We start from the raw sequence: 18,680 nt of genomic DNA, 5'->3' as shown, positions 1-18,680 counted from the left end.
TTTTCATTAAGTTACTTGTTTTGAATTCTCTGATTTCTTGGTGGGATTCTCTGTGTTAATGCCTCTGACACGAATAAAAAACTGTGCAGAAAAGTGAAAGTAAAATATGTAACGTCAAAACTTGTCTTACAGCAAACAAGATCAAATAGAGAACACTTACAACATACTTAGAGAGGCCGAGCGACATTGTGGTGCGGAACAGATCCAAACACTGAGCCCTGTTGTTAGTTCCGTCCTTATGTGTTACCTGTGACCGCTCTGGACGCAGTCTAGATACGGCCTGCGTGAGGATTAACAAATAATGACAACCAGTACACCAATCCATTTGGAACAAGATTCAATAAAGACCTCTCTTACATGAGGGAAGACATAACATTGATCGCGACAGTATTTTGATCCAACTGAAGCATGAGGGTGTGTAGATCTTGCTGATATGAGAGCAGATGTATTTCAAGTTGGAACAAAGTAATCTCGCCGGTACTTCACTTGCATCCGGCGAGTGCTGTTGGGGGGGGGGTTCTGAGAACTTGGGCGCCCTAGAGCCACTGGTCGGTGGGTGACCGGGTGGCGGGGCGCGGGGGCCGGCGCTACCGCTTGAGCAGCCCCAACGAGGCGGCGGCCTGGCGGCAGCGCGCCACCACCTCGGCCTGCACCAGGCTGAACGACATGGCGATCAGCACGAGGCCGAGCAGCAGGTAGGCGCAGCACGCCACCAGCTGCAGCTCGGCGCGCTGCTGGAAGGTGCGCAGCGACTTTCCCGGCACCAAGTCGCCGAAGCCGATGGTGGACAGCGTGATGAAGCAGAAGTAGGCGCCGTCCAGGAAGCTCCAGTCCTCCCAGCGCGCGAAGATGGCGGCGCCCAGGCAGATGTAGCCCGTCAGCACGACCAGCACCAGCCACACCGGCACCCGGCTCTGCGCCTCCTGCCCACACCAGAACCACTCACATTACAGTCTACACATATACATATAGCTCTCCAATAGTCACCTCCTTTAATTAATTTCCGAACAGCGTTAGGCGCAGGGAAAAAGTTCTCATTGAGGATGAACGCAACATTGTTAACCTGTGTATCGACTCGTGCTACACCTTTCATTTAGATTGCATTGGTTTTCCTTTTCTTCCCCTGACATGTTTGTTTGATATGTTGTCTGTCATTAAGTGGCTGCTTGGTTGTCTTTTCCCTCTGCTATCAATATCTGCGTTTGATTCCGGGAAACTGCTATGGAGGAAGTGAGATCTTTGACCGGTTGTAACCTCGTGTGGTGGCGCGGAAGTAGGGGCGTGCGCTCAGAGCGTCTGGTGGACACGGGAGGGCAGTGTGGCTCGGCAGCGCGGACCAGGCGTGGTCGGTTGTACCGAGCCGCCGCCTGATGTATATCGGTTGTGTGTAACGAGCGGGTGGAGTTGACGGAAGAGCTCCCCGCGGGTTGGTTGTATACAGAATCGACCCACGAGTAGTTGCTGTTCTTTTCACCTTGGTGGGACGTTAACAAGCTTCTTTAAGTCCTCCGTTTCAACACTGGAGTTTAAAAAGGAGACAACTAACATGAAGGAGCGGTCACTCTACCCGTCAACGTAGCAGAGAAGACCTGAACTCCGGTGGCAGAGCCTGTTGTCACGTGACCGTGGCGTGTTGGGTACACTGGCGACGCGTGTGCAGTCGGAGGTGTGGATCCTTGCCACCGGAGGTCGTGTACTGCCTGTTCGAGCAGAATTGCAAGCTAAGTTAGTGGAAGGTTTAATCATTAAGTAATAAGTTTGCGTAACCAGTGTCTCTTCTGCCTTGTGGCCTCCGGCGATCGGGTTTTCCTGTCCCCGGCACCGGTGTAATTGAAGACAGTGATCTTTGCTCCTCCTCTCCTTACTGCCCAATGGGATGTGTAGTTTTGGCAGTTTAATTGTTTCGCTATTCTGTCGTGTGTTATGAGTAAATTCATGCTTCTTGTTGGTTGATCATGTGCTCGCTCATTCAGCACTGTGTGATGTAATGTTTCCTTGCACGAGGTTAGCTCTAATTCTGTCAGCAAGTTAAGCCATCTTATTACGAGTTTTCGCTGGCTAAAAGTCGGTGCAGTGACCAGACTGAGAGTGGCAATTGTGTTTACGGGCGTATTTAAATTGGTCAGCGTTCTGCCTAGCCTGAGCATCCCTGAGTGGGTGATTTGTGGCCGCCTTACACGGGTCCGTCATATCTGTTATGTTCTAATGATACTCCAGGACACTTTTGTTTAAAAACCTTTTAAATTCCTTCATTCCTTTATTGCCATTAATCGTGTGTTTGCTGAGACCTTTGATTTTTTTTAATGGCGGTGATGGTAGCTTGACTACCTCACCGTACTTTATTACCAAAGTTCTGTATTTACTTTAGTAGCCTGTTTACTAACGTTCTTTAAATTTTTTAAACTGTTGTATTGCTATAAATTACTTGATTTCCATTAGCGGGGTGTTCTGAAAGGCTGTTATTGCCGTACTGCTAGCTTCTGTTGTGTGTGTGTGTTTTTTTTTTAAGAAATTTTTAAACTGTTGCATTGCTGTAAATTACTTGATTGCCTTTAGCGGCGTATTTAAAAGACTGTTTATTGCCGTACTGCTAGTTTCTGTAAGATATGAATAAAACATTTGTGTGTGAAAATCTCACCCCGAAAGTAAACTACTAGAAATTTGGCCCCGTTTCCCAACTTGTGGTGTCGCTTGTAGTAACCGTAACCACTGTGTGTGTCAATTGTGATTACATGTCAAACACCACATCTCCTAGTTAATAAAGCAATTGAAACCCTCGAGATGTTTACAGTCATCCAATAAACAATAATGTAACGCTAAACACAGCAATATTTTCAAAAATAATTTGAAAAGGCAGGGAAAAAAGGAGGATTATTTTCCGTTTACTTGTGTCCACAGGCCTTCTATATTTTAGGCAGGACAAGCTTTTCCACTAGGACTGTTACTAAATGTCTGTATTCATCACGGTCGCGATTTCTGCCTATTATGGCATTCTCAAGAGACAGTTCACTATGAAGTGGGTCAGTGCATATCGTTTTTCCTGACAGGACACTGTCCTAGTCTAAACTATGCTTACGTAGCCCATGTGCGTAGTTCGGCAGGTCAGTGTCTTCTATTTCAGGTGAGATAGGTTGATTCCGTCATGATATTACAAACCATCGGGGATGATAGAGAAAGGTAAATTTGAAACTTTAAACTTCCTGGCAGATTAAAACTGAGTGCAGGACTGAGACTCGAACACGGGTCCTTTGCCTTTCGCGGGCAAGTGCTCTACCAACGGAGCTACCCAAGTATGACTCACGCCCCGTCCTCACAGCTTTACTTCTGCCAGTACCTCGTCTCCTACCAACCAAACTTTACAGAAGCTCTCCTGCGAACCTTGCAAAACTAGCACTCCTGAAATAAAGGATATTGCGCAGACATGGCTTAGCCACAGCCTGGGGGATGTTACCAGAATGAGATTTTCACTCTGCAGCGGAGTGTGCGCTGATATGAAACTTCCTGGCAGATTAAAACTGTTTGCCGGACCGAGATTCGAACTCGGGACCTTTGCCTTTCGCAGGATGGTAGGAGACGAGGTACTGGCAGAAGTAAAGCTGTGAGGACGGGGTGTGAGTTGTGCTTGGATAGCTCAGTTGGTTGCCGGCACGGTAGCTCAGCGTGTTCGGTCAGAGGGTTAGCATCCCTCTGTAATAAAAAAAAACTGAGCTAATCGACCAACAACGAACTTCAAGGGATGTCTTACGACGTCCGCCCCGAGCAGATGCAACGAACCAAAGCGAACAAAATGAGATTAAAAAAAAAAAAAGTTGGTAGAGCACTTGCCCGCGAAAGGCAAAGGTCCCGAGTTCGAGTCTCGGTCCGGCACACAGTTTTAATCTGCCAGGAAGTTTCATATCAGCGCACACTCCGCTGCAGAGTGAAAATCTCATTCTGGAAAGGTAAATTTGTCAATTTGAGGTAAGAGAACTAAGCGACCGCGTTGAAAGTTAAAAGGTAACATCGTTCTTATAGACAATGGACCTCTTCTACTAAAATCTGTTTGCTTTCCAAATTTTTGGAAGAAGTGGTCTGAACCTTGCCTCTAAAATGCGTAACTGAAGAGCTTTGAAACGAGTTCAGAAGACCAGGTGTACTTCACCGTAGCGGAGATGGTACATACCTCTTAAGGTATGCATTTTAGCGCACGTGATTACCATATTTTTCATTTCGAATAATCTTTCCTGACATATCCCTGCATATTGAATGGTCCTTCTGGTATATCCTCTATAAATAACTAGTGTCCGCCAGAATAAACGAGTCTTAGCCATACATAGAGAGGGCACAACACAGTAACACCAACTTCCACGGAAGTGAAACATAGTTATGGTCAGACACTATTGAGGGCGCACATAACAAAGACAACGTTATACCTCCGCCTTAAGTCACCCAAGTAGTCCCCAAGTGGACATGGATCACCTAATCACGATATAACCGGACAATGATGAACCCGTAGTGGTAGCGTATTTGATTAGTAATCAAAACGTTCTCTGTCCCGGATTCGACCCCCACCACCGCTTAAATTTTGAATAAAAATCAACGGCAATGGCGGACGAAAAATTACGTTGTAAGACGTCATCCCCATTCTGCCAATGGCCTTGTCAAAGGGGCAGAGGAGCGGACAGAGGTCCAGTGCGATCTCTTGCCCTTGGGTTGGGAAACTGCCAGTAAAGATGAAAGAATCAGCACTGACCAATGGCATGAGCATGCACAAGGGGACGGAAACCACTGCATTAAAGATATACTGTACAATTTGTGTCCCCACCACACATGGCCTGTAATTAAAAATCTGCCATGATGATGTCTCCATTGCCAATAGATTTCGAAATAGCCCCCATTCGGACCTCCAGAATTGCCAAGGAGGGGGGACAACGAGAAAAATATTGAATAACCAAGGAGGGATGATAATCTACGACACGTGACATGGAATGTCGGAAGTTTTAACGTCGTAGAAAGCTAGAAAATCTGAAAAGGGAAATGATAAGGCTCAGTCTATATAGTGAGAGTCAGTGAGATGAAACGGAAAGAGAACAAGGATTTCTGGTCAGATGAGTATAGGGTAACACCAATTGCAGCAGAAAATGGTATAACTGGAGTGAACAGGAAGGTAGGACGGAGAAGGTGTTATTGTGAAAAGTACAGTGATAGGGCATCCATCAGAATCGGTAGCAGACCTACACTGACAACGATAGTTCAGGTATATATGCACACGTCGCAAGCCAAAGATGAAGATAGAGAAAGTATATGAGGGTACTGAACCAGTAATTCAGTACGTAAATGGATATAAAAGAACAGACATCACGCATTCATATAACTGATATGTCTAGCTGGGCAATGGATCCAACTTCCTCTGTGCTGGTGCACATATACGTCCGAATCCCTGTGGCAAACTCAGAGTATCGAATGGGAGTACAATGGACAGGGACTGAGGATAGATGGCGCTCTGTAGGAATGTGGATCGGCCATGAGGCGTGCCGATATAGTCCGCGCAGTTGCTGTAACTCTGTGTCCTAGATGGCGCAATGGTTAACGCACCTCTTAGTAAGAAGGATATCCAGGGATCGAATCAGGTTTCAGTACACATTTTCACTCGTCGCGGCTGATTCTGCGCAATGTACCGCTGCAGCTGACAGTAGTGATACCCTTCTATTTACAGTCGTGAGTTGCCAAGTACTACCAGCGGTCCAACTAGCACAATGACTTCGTGCACAGGGTTAAAAGTAATGTGGTACAGTGATCGAGCAGCTCCTCATAAGTCACACATATCTGTAGTCACTGCTAAGTGACGCTTGAGGAGGTGTAAAGAGCGACACCACTAGGCTGTGGATGATTGGAAAAGAGTGGTTTGGTGTGATATATCACATTGATCTCCGTGGCAATCCGATGGAAGGATTTGGGTTTAATGAGTGCTTCGAGAACGTTATCTGCCATCAAGTGCAACGCCAACAGTGACGTACAGAGGAGGTAATGTTATTGTTCAAATGGCTCTAAGCACAATGGGACTTAACATCTGAGGTCATCAGTCCCTAGGCTTAGAACTACGTAAACCTAACTAACCTAAGGACATCACACACATTCATGCGCGAGGCAAGATTCGAACCTGCGACCGTAGCAGCCGCGTGGTTCCGGACTGAAGAATGTAATGTTACATTATAGTATTACGGTGTATTCGCCTCACCGTACTTAAGAAAACGCCAAATGGAGAGGGATGCGAACACATTTTACAGCATTACCTACTACGTAAAGTAGAGGAACTGTTCAGGGACGATAACTGTATCAGCATAACAATCCATCCTCTCATACAGCAGCATCTGTGAGGCAATGATATGTGAACAACATTTGGACTGCCCTGCCCAGAATCCGAATCTTAACCCACCGGAACACCTTTGGGATGAGTTAAAATATCGACTTCGCTTCAGACCGCAGCGTCCAACTGCCATTCCTCCAGAGACATTCAGAGACATTACTGAAAGCGTCTTCAGCAGAGACGAACGCTGGACACACCCCAAATTAATGTCCACAAATAAGAGTCAGGATACTTTTGATAAAATATTGCAATCATTCTAAAGAATTGCGACTCATTAAACAGTAATAAATATTACTTCCCTCAGAATTTGTGTTACGACAAATACAATGAGGTGAAAGGAGTTAACTGTAAACATGAATCACGGTTAACATGAAGAAGTGGTAAGATGAAGTAGCAATAACCTTAACAGCTAAAGCATAATATTAAAAAAGGAAGCTAATGGAAGGCAGACTTAAGGAGATGACAGTCACAAGAGAGAAACGTAAGACATTTCGTGTTGACAAACGCTGGCAAAGAATGAACGTACCACACACTATATGGCAAAACGTGGACCTATCAGTTAAGAAATCACGAAAACAGGGTAATCTAAGATGTAATGGTACAAATCACTGCGTCGAATACAAAAGGAAGCGGCCGCCAGGTGAGAAAAGAATTTCACGAGAAAATTCTCACTCATTTAAGGAACATATCCATTGTTAATTAACCTGGCAATGAAGGAGAACTTTCCGCTCGCATGACTGTTATCCATAGATTAAAAAATTCATAAAAGTTTCGTTTCGCTGGATAGAGACGTAAACGTAAGTATTACTGAAAGATTAGCCTTTACACTTGTTCCTACTGGCCAACTCCTACCTACGAGGCCGTACTAGCAGCCATCTATAATCGTAGGACATGCGATAAGCATTTCGCCAATCTCTCTAGCCGTTATTGCCAATAGACGAATCCTGATGACGTTGCAGATTTTTTTCCCACGTCCTTCTGCATAAAGTACGTCACAAAACATTTCATCTTATGAATAAACAAAAGAAAGTTTAATTGTCTGAGAGTCATTTCCATATATGCAGTTAAAGAAATTAAGAAGGGAAAGCAACTTCGCGGTCGCGCTTGTAGTCCAAACGAATACTTGTCATCTTTCGTCAAATGGCGTCAATGGACGCGATGTGGGTCCGCACGTTGTCAGCTTTCTGGACATTGGAGCGACCACTTCTCTATCAAGTAGCTCCTCGTCTGGTCCAATGAGGCTGAGTACTCACCAATCTCCCCCCCCCCCCTCCCACAACAACCACTTCAGGTCAAGGGAGAAGTAATTGGCAGTACTGGGAGTTCAACTCCGGTCCTCGACTTTCCAGTAAAATAGATGAAAATCGTATATACGGAACAGAGCACAGTATTGAAATATGAAAACTAAGGAATTTATTCCTAAAGTGCCTCGCACCTAAATATCAAACTAGTTGGCCACTAAGTGAAGAATCCATGTGACACGTAGAAGTGACAGCACATAAAAAACGAGCCTCTCATGTCTCAGATATATTTTACAAGAAGAATGGCAGAGAGGTGAAGTCTCGTCTGGCCTGCAATAGAGTTTATCTTGAACGTAGTAAGGAACGCAGGATTCACTTGCAAACAGTAGCACGAAACAGGAGCTCATAAAGAATCCAAAGACTCATAAAGAATCCAAAGGCCTTGTTATGTGTAATAAAATGTGACATAAACGGCTACGTGCATTGTTCCAATTTTTCGTGACAAGTGGGTATCAACACAGCTACGAAAATCATAGGTTTCCTCAATCTAACGTTGGAACGGACGCGATACTGTGCTTTTAAATTCTCTCTCCCACGGTATTTTATTCAATCGATTCATATCGGTCAAATGTAAATTTTGCAAACGGAGTCTGTCATTGTTTTTCAATAAAAGTTTCAAATATGCACTTCCCGGAGCGGTGCTGTGTATTTGAAGGCTGATAGAAAGCTTTCGTTTGTATATTACATCAAAAGTAAATTGAGTTTGATATTGGGACTAGGCTCTCATAAAACTCTAAGACGACGGTTTTTTCCTCCTGTAACTCAAGTACTCACGTTCACGCAAAAATCACGGCTTTTAACTCAGTATAACGAAACGCATTTTATGCCTAACTGGCTGCGGAGACTTTCCTTCGTGCACTCGATACCCTCGTTTGCATACACAACGGCCTAATCCTTCGCTGATATAGGGCACATTTACCGCCCGGAACGAATTTGCTTCCAACACATTTTCCGTGCAAGTGTGCCATAACAGCGACCTCCGTCCTCTACTCCACCCCCGAGGCGTGAATAAACCGCTTTGAATAAAAGCAAGTTACGCCTTTCAGAAAGAAAAAATGGCTGAAATCTACATATTAGATAAACAAGTTCAAGTAACACACACTAGATAGACGAGCTGGAAGTGATTGCCACAACTACTGATGGAACATGTCGCACATGCTTGTGCGTCGCACGGTATGTGGCCCCGTTGTCGTGGTGTCATCACTGACAAAGTATTGGCTGAATTTTTAGAACTTTTAAAGCATATACTGGCCAAAATTCTAAGCCTGAATTTGGTTCAAATGGTTCAAATGGCTCTGAGCACTATGGGACTTAACATCTGAGGTCATCAGTCCCCTAGAACTTAGAACTACTTAAACCTAACTAACCTAAGGACATGACACACAGCCATGCCCGAGGCAGGATTCGAACCTGCGACCGTAGCGGTCGCTCGGTTCCAGACTGAAGCGCCTAGAACTGCTCGGCCACACCGGCTGGCCCTGAATTAGGTTATTAAAAAGAGGCACAATAGTTTTATTTTCATATTTCAAACGTTCACCACAATATTATGGACAAAGTTTGCTTGAAGTTGTTTATAGAACAGGCCTAAAAATCATTTGTTGTTATTTTCTCTCACCAGATGACTTGAGCCGGTGAGTGAAAGTAAGGAACTCGGAGTCCCTTCGGATTAAGGATAGTGTCAATCTTTGTTCCATATTTCTGTCATTAATTTTAGGTTCAGCCAGAGCGCCTTAAAGTAGGTCTTCTACCATGTTTCAATGCATTTCTGTAAAGTTTACATGCTTATTTGAATCCTTAACCCCACGTACATGCCAGTGCTTTCATTATTTCCCTCTCATTGTGGCACAGATAGCTGTCCAGCTTCCACCACTAATCTAAACGTAGTTGATCGTGACGTTTTACAGTGTAGCTAAGTCCTTCGGAGCGTTTTTTCTTTTTTTTTTTTTTTTTTTTGCGGGTCTAAACTTAATACATTCATAATACTAAGCATTTTACTTTTCAACCTGAGCTTTTATAATTTATAACCCGTTAGAGAGTCCATACAGGGCAGCGTCTGAAACAGTCCGCCCCCGGTAGCTGAGTGGTCAGCGCAGGGCAGAATATCAATTCTAAGGGCCCGGGTTCGATTCTAGGCTGGGTCGGTAATTTTCTCCGCTCAGGCACTGGGTGTTGTGAATGATCATCATTTCATCCTCATCGACGCGCAAGTCGCCGAAGTGGCGTCAAATCGCAAGACTTGTACTCGTTGAACGGTCTACCCGACGGGAAGCCCTAGTCACACGACATTTTTAGCGTCTGAAACGGAGGGCAAGTTTCCCGATAACTTTTTATCTAAGGACAAGTTATCGAAAGACTTCACAGCCAAAACAGTTTGCTGTACTTGCTTATAATTCGAACGATGGTAATAATCTGGGACAATTGTTATCATAGTTCTTTTTTTAGTGAGAAGAACAGTAAGAACATCTGATCAGTTGGTCAGTTTCAGTAAACACGCAGCAAGGGCCCTAAAATTATATCTCGATTTTGTTATGGAGTCGTGAAAGGCTAGGTAAGGGCTTGAAGAAGAGCAATAAAATTTAAATAACAATACCTTCATATCTTACGGGGAAGTAAAATAATATTTTCAAAGAATACGGAAACATATTGCTGAATTCGTCAGAGCAACGGGCCCTGCACGACAACCAGTAAGAACCGTTGTAAGTAGGCTGTTTAGGTTTTTATGTTGGTAACACCACGTAGCGCTCTGTACGACAATCACTGACTGTGCTGTGTGCAGTCTGTGGCTGGTTGGACTCTTTGTTGGAATATTCTCTTGGGTAGTGTTGGGCAGTTGGATGTGAACAGCGCGTAGCGTTGCGCAGTTGGAAGTGAGCTGCCAGCAGTGGTGGATGTGGAGAGATAGGTTGCTATAAGCGGTCGATCTGGACGTGTATCCGCCAGAAAAAGGAAATTTGTGAAGATGTGAGGTAAGTGATTCATGAAAGGTATAGGTTATTGTTAGTCCTTTTGTAGGGATTTTTGAAAGTCAGATTGCGTTGCGCTAAAAATATTGTATGTCAGTTTAGTGATGATCAGAATAAGTAAAGAGAAAACTGTTTGTGTACGTTGAGTTTTGCTCAGCTGTTTGAAAATCAAATAACGTAGAAGTTTACTAGCACAGTGTTTCATAATTTTTCTATGGGGACGTTATACCATCCGTAACTGAAGGTTGCTTGACAGAGAATTAACAAAGCTAACATGACTTACTACCGCAGATGAACATTGAGAAGCAGGAAAGTACTTTGAAATTTGGTCGTATTATTCCAACCATTGCAAAATGTGTAACAACTAGCGAACGAAAGGTCTGGCTGAAAGGCCCCATTGCCACCGAACAAGGTGTCATTTCTTGTTGGTGAACGCGATCTAGTTCGCTACATTCCTGATCAGGCGAATCAAGTGCGTCTGGCCTGATGCCACGAACAAATGACCGTTCACTGCACCCAGTTGTGGCAAGACTGTTTGGGCACAAATTTATGGAAGCTACACGTGAGCAACTCCGATAATAATATTATAGTGGAATGAGGAAATGATATTTGAGGATGGCTGAATGCCGAAAAGTGTAATCACAAAAAATAAAGTGCGACCAAGACAGCAAAATTTTATGTACAACAAATATGACAACAAGCAGAGTGCACGTATAAGCAACTTACAGTTGCTCTGATCAAGCGTTACAAAGAATCAGAGGCCTGGGTTTGAATATTGTTGAACATTTCAGTTACTGCTCTGCCCCAGTATTTCATTCTTTTACTTAAATTCCAACGTTTTGCTCCGCCTTATGTTAATGGAGACTTTATCCATATTCAAGCATTGGCTTGCTATTGTTGTTGTTTTCTTTAACTCTTGCCTCCACTTCTAAGCGTTTGTCAAGATGTGGCGCAACATGTTGAACTCTACGTTGCAGCTGTATGTCAACGTGTGTAAGTGTCTGAATGACACACGCATAATAATGGAAGTATGAACTAGCAATTCAGTACTCAAAACGCATCCCACATAATCACAAAGAAGAAAAAAAGGAACAGCTTTAATACACCTGAAAATGTGTAAAAACTCAAAACGTTCCTTGCCATAAACAAAGTTACAGAAAAACTGAGGCATCAGGTGAAGATAATGATCCAGGAATAGTATTTACCAGAGGGAAACGCATACGATGTATGTAGATACACATTACAGGTGGTCCACACACAGCTAAACTGAAGTAAACACCAGTCGCTTGTAAGAGTCAGAGGGGCCATATGAGCATAGACGAGAGTGCAATACAGTAATAAATTCTATTGTGTCTGATGATGCTATGTTTATAATCGGCACAACACTACCATAACTCAAATGTGTCATACAAAATCTGATCAAAAGTGTCTGGACACCTGTTAATGGACATTGATATGGGGTATGCTCACCTTTCACCTTGATGAGAACTTCAGATCTGAACGTTTCAATGAAATGTCTCAATATGGAGCAATGGAAGCCTGTTCGTCCTAAAGAGACGAAACCAGAGGAGGCACCGAGCGAGGTGGCGCAGTGGTTAGACACTGGACTCGCATTCGGGAGGACGACGGTTCAATCCCGCGCCCGGCCATCCTGATTTAAGTTTTCCGTGATTTCCCTAAATCGCTCCAGGCAAATGCCGGGATGGTTCCTTTCGAAGGGCACGGCCCACTTCCTTCCCGTCCTACCCTAATCCGATGAGACCGATGACCTCGCTGTCTGGTCTCCTTCCCCAAAACAACCCCAACCCAGAGGAGGCACTGATGGTGGACGCTGGGTTCAGGAGCGAAGTCGACTTTGTGACTCATCCCAAAAGTGTTCAGTTGGGTTGACGTCGGGACTTCCGGTATACCAGTCAATTTCAGCAATGTTATCGTCCGAAACCGAGGCCTCACAGATGTTGCTTCATGACATTGTGCATGTGCATTTTCGTCCTGACAGTAAGTAGTACATTATGTTGCAGAATGTATTCACATGCTTCTGCATTTAGCATCCTCTTACGCTCAGGAGGGGGATACACCATAACCAAGATGAACACTGTCATACCGTAACACCACTTCCTCTGTACCTCTCTATTGGCACTGTACGTGATGGGAGATAGCGTTAACTAAGCACTCGCCAAACCCAAACCCTTCCATGGGACTGCCACAGGCATAGCGTGATTCATCACTCTAAATCATTCACTTCCAGTCATCCACTGTCCAGTGCCGTCGCTCTTTACACTCCAGTGGCGCTGCTCTTCACACTACCTAACGCAATGCGTACCATTGATTGCAGAAATGAGTGGCTTAGAAATATCAGCTTTATCGCAGCAACAAATTCTTTTTACACATTAAATGGATTCGCAGTTGCGAATAAGGACAACCGTCAGCTGTAGAATGGAATGACGACAGTGAAAATCTGTGCCGGACCGGGACATGAACCCGGTTTTCCCGCTTATCCCGAGCGGTCGCCTTACCATTTGGCTATCCGTGCACGACCCACGGCGTGACTCAAACTTCCATATGTCGTCAACCATGCGTCTGCGACATGTACTCGTACATCCTTTATGTATATTTTCGTACAGGTCAGACGCTGTACTTGAAAGTCGCTTGCCCGGTATCGACAGAGAAACACGATATTGCACTGTCTGTGTTATTGTGCTTACGAAGCAGGTTCCTTTAGACAAGTATGCATGTCCAAAGGAACAGGTACTGCAGCGGCTACAGCCATTACGAAATACAATGGTTGAATGAAAAGTAATTCCTCCACCTTCGTTAATTGGGTTTAGATGGGAATATTTTAATAAATCAAACACTTAAATAATCCTTAGAATGTGATCTTTAATTACCAATATTCACTTTCCCACATAATCACCAACCAATTGATTGAACAAGTTTTCTGAAGCCGTCACGGAAGAAGCCGACAGTCTGTTTCCGCAACCACAGCCTCACAGTTCTCTCAACGTCTTCATCAGAAGCATAATGATATCCCCGAAGATCGTCTTTCATTATCGGGAACAGATAGAAGTCAGACGGTGCTAAATCTGGACTGTATGGAGGATGCCGTACGGTGGTGAGAGTCAGTCTCTGAAGTTCCAATGTGGTGGCACGTGAAGTGTGTGGTTAGCCAAGCAACGCAATAATGTGACCAAAACGTTTTGTGAAAAGCCGATTGTGCTTGCAGTTTCTCTCTGAGTGATACGACGATCGTCCTGAATCAGTCTGTCTATATTTTGCTTGTAAAACTCGGTGCTTGCTGTCACAGGAAGTCCAACTCTTTGTTTGTCACGTAGGTCAGATGTTCCCGCCTCAACATCTTAAACTTACTCTCACATCGACGCACAGTACTCGCATCAACACAATCTCCAAAAACTGCTTTCATTCTCTGATTAATCTCCTTTGGTGACACCATCAAGAATTCAATGACTGCACGTTGCTTAAATCGTATTGACCCACCGTTTGGGCAGGGTTCCATACTTTACACTGTAACAACATAACCATTCAATGCTAAGGCTTCCCGCCAATTGAAACTGTAGAGAAGAGGCTACGGAACAAGCCAGTACCTGCCGCATGCCAATGCTGCCAACTGTTGAAGAGTTACGAAGGTGTAGGCATTACTTTTCAGTCAACCCTCGTACATTAAACGAATTCGCAATTGCGGAATAGTCCCCCATTCGGATCTCCGGGAGGGGCTGATAAGGAGGTGGTGACCATGAGAAAAAACTCAATAATCAATGAAAAGATAACGTTCTACGAATCGGCCTCGAAAGTCAGAAGCTTGAACGTGCTAGGGAAGCTAGAAAATCTGGAAACGTAAATGCAAAGACTCAATCTAGACATGGTAGGGGTCATTGAAGTGAAATGGAAAGAAGACAAGGATTTCTGGTCAGATGAGTATAGGATAATACCAGCAGCAGCAGAAAATTGTGTAGGATACGTTATGAATAGGAAACTAGGGCTGAGAATGTGTTACTTTTAACTGTTCAGTGATAGGGTTGTTCTTATCAGAATCGACAGAAAACCGACACCGACGATAGTTCAGGTATACATACTGACGTCGCAAGCTGAAGATGAAGAGATATAGAAATTATATGATGATACTGAAAGGACAATACAGTACGTAATGGGAGATGAAAATCTAATAGTCATGGGGGACAGGAGTACAGTTGTAGGGGAAGGGGTAGAAGAATAGGTTACAGGAGAATATGAGCTTGGGACAAGGAATGAGAGACGACAAAGACTAATTGAGATCTGTAATAATTTTCAGCTACTAAGAGCGAATACTTCGTTCAAGAATCACAGTAGGAGAAGGTATACTTGGAAAAGGCTGATACGGGAAGATTTTAATTAGATCATGGTCAGAAGGAGATTCCGAAATCAGATATCAGATTGTAAGGCATACCCAGGGGAGATACAGACTCAGATCACAATGTTGCAATGATGAAGAGTAGGCTGAAGTTTCAGAGGTTACTCAGGAAGAATCAATGCGCAAAGAAGTGGGTACTGAAGCACTAAGGAATGACGAGATACGCTTCAAGTTCTCTAAGGCTATAGATACAGAAATGAGGAATAGCTGAGAAGGCAGTACAGTTGAAGAGGAATGGACATCTCTAAAAAGGGCACTCATGGAAGTTGGAAAGAAAAACATAGGTACAAATAAAGTAACTGAGAAGAAGCCATACTTAAGTTGATTGATAAATGAGGGAAGTACAAAAATGTTCAGGAAAATTGCCGGCAGGAGTGGCCGTGCGGTTCTAGGCGCTACATTCTGCCTCGGGCATGGATGTGTGTGATGTCCTTAGGTTAGTTAGGTTTAATTAGCTCTAGGCGACTGATCACCTCAGAAGTTAAAATGCATAGTACTCAGAGCCATTTGAACCATTTTTCAGGAAAATTGAGGAGTACAATGTGTGTGTGTGTGTGTGTGTGTGTGTGTGTGTGTGTGTGTGTGTGTGTTGAACCGGGGACCTGGAAACGACGTTGGGGCTTCGTCCCCACCGTAGCCCACAGTGGTTCACAACCCCACAACAGGCTACAGCAAGCCATTCACCCCAACGCCGCCGCACACCGAACCCAGGGCTATTGCAGTGGATTCTCGGCCGCCGAGAACGTCGCACACCAAACGAGTGCAGCACCGAATGTTTGCGTGGTAGAGTAATTATGGTACACGCGTACGTAGAGACAGTGTTTCCGCAGCAATCAAGGACTACAGTAATACAAATCACCAACGAATGAAACAGCTAAGAAGTGCGTGGAAGCTAAAACGAAATGGCCGCATAAAAATGTGAAGAAATCGAAAAAGAAATGATTGTCGAAAGGACAAGTTAAAACGACATTCGTTGAAATTAAAACCAAGGGTTATAGCATTAAGATCGTAAGGGGAATTGCACTACTAAATGCATAGGAGAGAGCGGATAGGTGGAAAGAGTAGAATAAGGCCTCTTTCATGGGGATGATTTGTCTGATGTGATAGAAACAGAAACAGAAGTTGATTTAGAAGAGACAGTATTAGAATCATAATTTAAAAGAGCTTTGGAGGACTTAAGGTCAGATAAGGCAGAAGCGATAGATAAGGATCCCTCAGAATTTCTAAAGTCGTTGGGGGACGTGACTACAAAATGTCTATTCACGTTGGTGTGCAGAGTGTACGAGTCTGGGGACATATCGTCTGACTTAAGGAAAAATGTCATCCACACAATTCCGAAGACTGCAAAAGCTGACAAGAGCGAGAACTATCTTACAATCAGCTTAACAGCTCATGCCTCGACGTTGCTCACAAGAGTAATACACAGAAGAATGAAAAAGAAACCTGAGGTTGTGCTAGATGACGATCAGACGATCAGTTTGGTTTTAGAGAAGATAAAGGCGCTAGAGAGACAGTTCTGACGTTGCGGCTGATAATGAAAGTAAGACTAAAGAAAAATCAAAACACGTTCACAGGATTTTCAGCTGTGTAAAAAGCGTTCTACAGTGCAAAATGGTGCAAGATGTTCGAAATCCTGAGAAAAATAGGGGTAAGCTATAAGGACAGACGGTAATATACAATATGTACAACAGTCAAGCATGAATGACAAAGAATGAAATGTTCAGATTAAAAAGTACGCAAGACAGGGTTTTAGTCTGTTGCTCCTACTTTCCAATCTTTACATCGAAGAAGCAATGATGGAAATAAAAGAAAGGTTCAGGAGTGGAATTGAAATTCAAGGTGAAGGGATATGAATGATACGATTCGCTGATTACATTGCTATCCTGAGCGAAAGCGAAGAAGAATTACATGATTCTTTTATAAGTCTCTTGAGTATAGAATATATACTGAGAGTAAATGGAAGAATAACGAAAATAATGAGAAGTAGCAGTCATGATAACACCGAGAAACTTAACATCAGGGTTGATGGTGACGAAGTAACTAGGCAGCAAAATAAACAACGACGGACGGAGGAGGATGGCACCAAAAGCAGACAGACACTGGCAAAAAGATCTTTCCTGGCTAAGAAAATCTTGCTGGTATCAAATAGAGGCCTTAATTTGAGGATGAAAGTTTTGAGAATGTACGTAAATTGGAACACAGAATTGTATGGCAGTGAAGCATGGACTGCGGGAAAACCAGAGAAGAAAAGAATGGAAGCATTTGAGATGTGGTGCTACAGAAGAAAGTTGAAACTTAGGTGGACTGGTAACGACTGGGTAGGTTACGCGCAGAATCTAAGGGGAAAGGAATATGTGGAAAACACTGACAAGGAGAAGGGATAGGTTGGTAGGGCTTCTGTTAACACATCAGGGAATGACATCCATGGTACTAGAGGGAGCTGTAGAGGGCAAAAGCTGTAGAGAAAGATAGATATTAGAATACATCCAGAAAATATTTGAGAGTGTAGGTTGCATGTGCTACTCTGAGATGAAGAGGTTGGCACCGGAGAGGAATTCCTGGCGGGCCGCATAAAAGCTGTGCTCTACCGATTTTATGAGCAACACAAAAACTTTTAAAAATTCAATTGCTGTTAACTTTTACTCTCAACGTAGCTTTTAAAGAGATGTTGATGCGTGTAAGACTCTGCACCCGGAAGTACCGAATTTGATATTCGCTGAGAAAGTGACATCTCATCTACTGCTGAGATTCAAAGTTGTTGGGTTAAGTTTAAGTTTAAAATCTAAGACTTATATGGAATCTGGTAGACAAATGCGTTATAAACAATAAATATTTTTTCAAAATTTTAAAATATAAAGTAACTGACTATATCACAATATTTTCAAATTGTAAGCATAAAATACCCTCACCCCACCCTTTTGATATTGGGAGGGCTAATGCTGCAAAAGCTGCAGACGTCCTCAAAGGCTATAAAGACAACGTTAGTTGATTTTAGAACTCAAATCATTTCAGCAACGAGAAATGTTTTTATGTAATGGCACATCTCTGGTGTCATGACGGCATTCGACCAATACCAACTGCAATAAGGCCCACACAAGTTACCTAATTTTAGTTCTTTTCTGTCGAAGCTATTTTAATGTTTTTTGTGTTTTTTTTTAATTTCTGGTCTCTGAACATCCTAGCATATTAATGATATGACAGTTGTCACCGTCGGGCAAGTCAAATTCGAAAATGAACCAACGAAGTCTTTATACCCTCCGAGAATGTCTGTAGTTTTTTAGAACGTAACATTAGGCACAAAACATACTTTATATTACGGTCTAGTCATCATATAACTCAAATCAACATGGATGATTTTGAGCAGTTTATAAAATCATATAACATCGCAAAACAGGATCTTTGTCACGTTATTTCTTTGTAAATTACATTAATTGACCAGTGTGGTGTTTCGATATGTAAACGAAAGTGCGATATAACGTCTTTGCTCGTAGGTAAGCAACTGCCTCTTTGACGTCCCGCCAAGCGGGAGACTTTTTGTCACGCGACTTAACGGCAGCCAACATCAGCTCGGTCTCAGTCCATACCTGGAGGATGGCCATCCGAGGGCAAGTGCTGGCGGTCATGTGGGACATGGATTTTTATGAACATCTGCCGGAGCTATGTAT

The 18,680-nt window shown here is 43.5% G+C and overlaps 1 protein-coding gene across 1 annotated transcript in view; it reads right to left on the bottom strand.

Moving 5' to 3' along the window:
• Positions 1-587: 587 nt before the first annotated feature.
• The window catches only part of LOC126262554 (potassium channel subfamily K member 15-like), a 43,434-nt gene continuing 25,341 nt past the window's right edge, over positions 588-18,680 (bottom strand). Inside the window, exon 6 of the mRNA XM_049959294.1 lies at positions 588-923. Within this exon, the coding sequence (XP_049815251.1) occupies positions 588-923 (336 nt within the window). The remainder of the gene's footprint in view (positions 924-18,680) is intronic.

Source organism: Schistocerca nitens, chromosome 1 (genome assembly GCF_023898315.1).
Source record: "Schistocerca nitens isolate TAMUIC-IGC-003100 chromosome 1, iqSchNite1.1, whole genome shotgun sequence".
NCBI lineage: Eukaryota > Metazoa > Arthropoda > Insecta > Orthoptera > Acrididae > Schistocerca > Schistocerca nitens.
The sequence above is the reverse complement of the archived record's forward strand: the minus strand, read 5'-3'. Positions and strand labels throughout refer to the sequence as shown.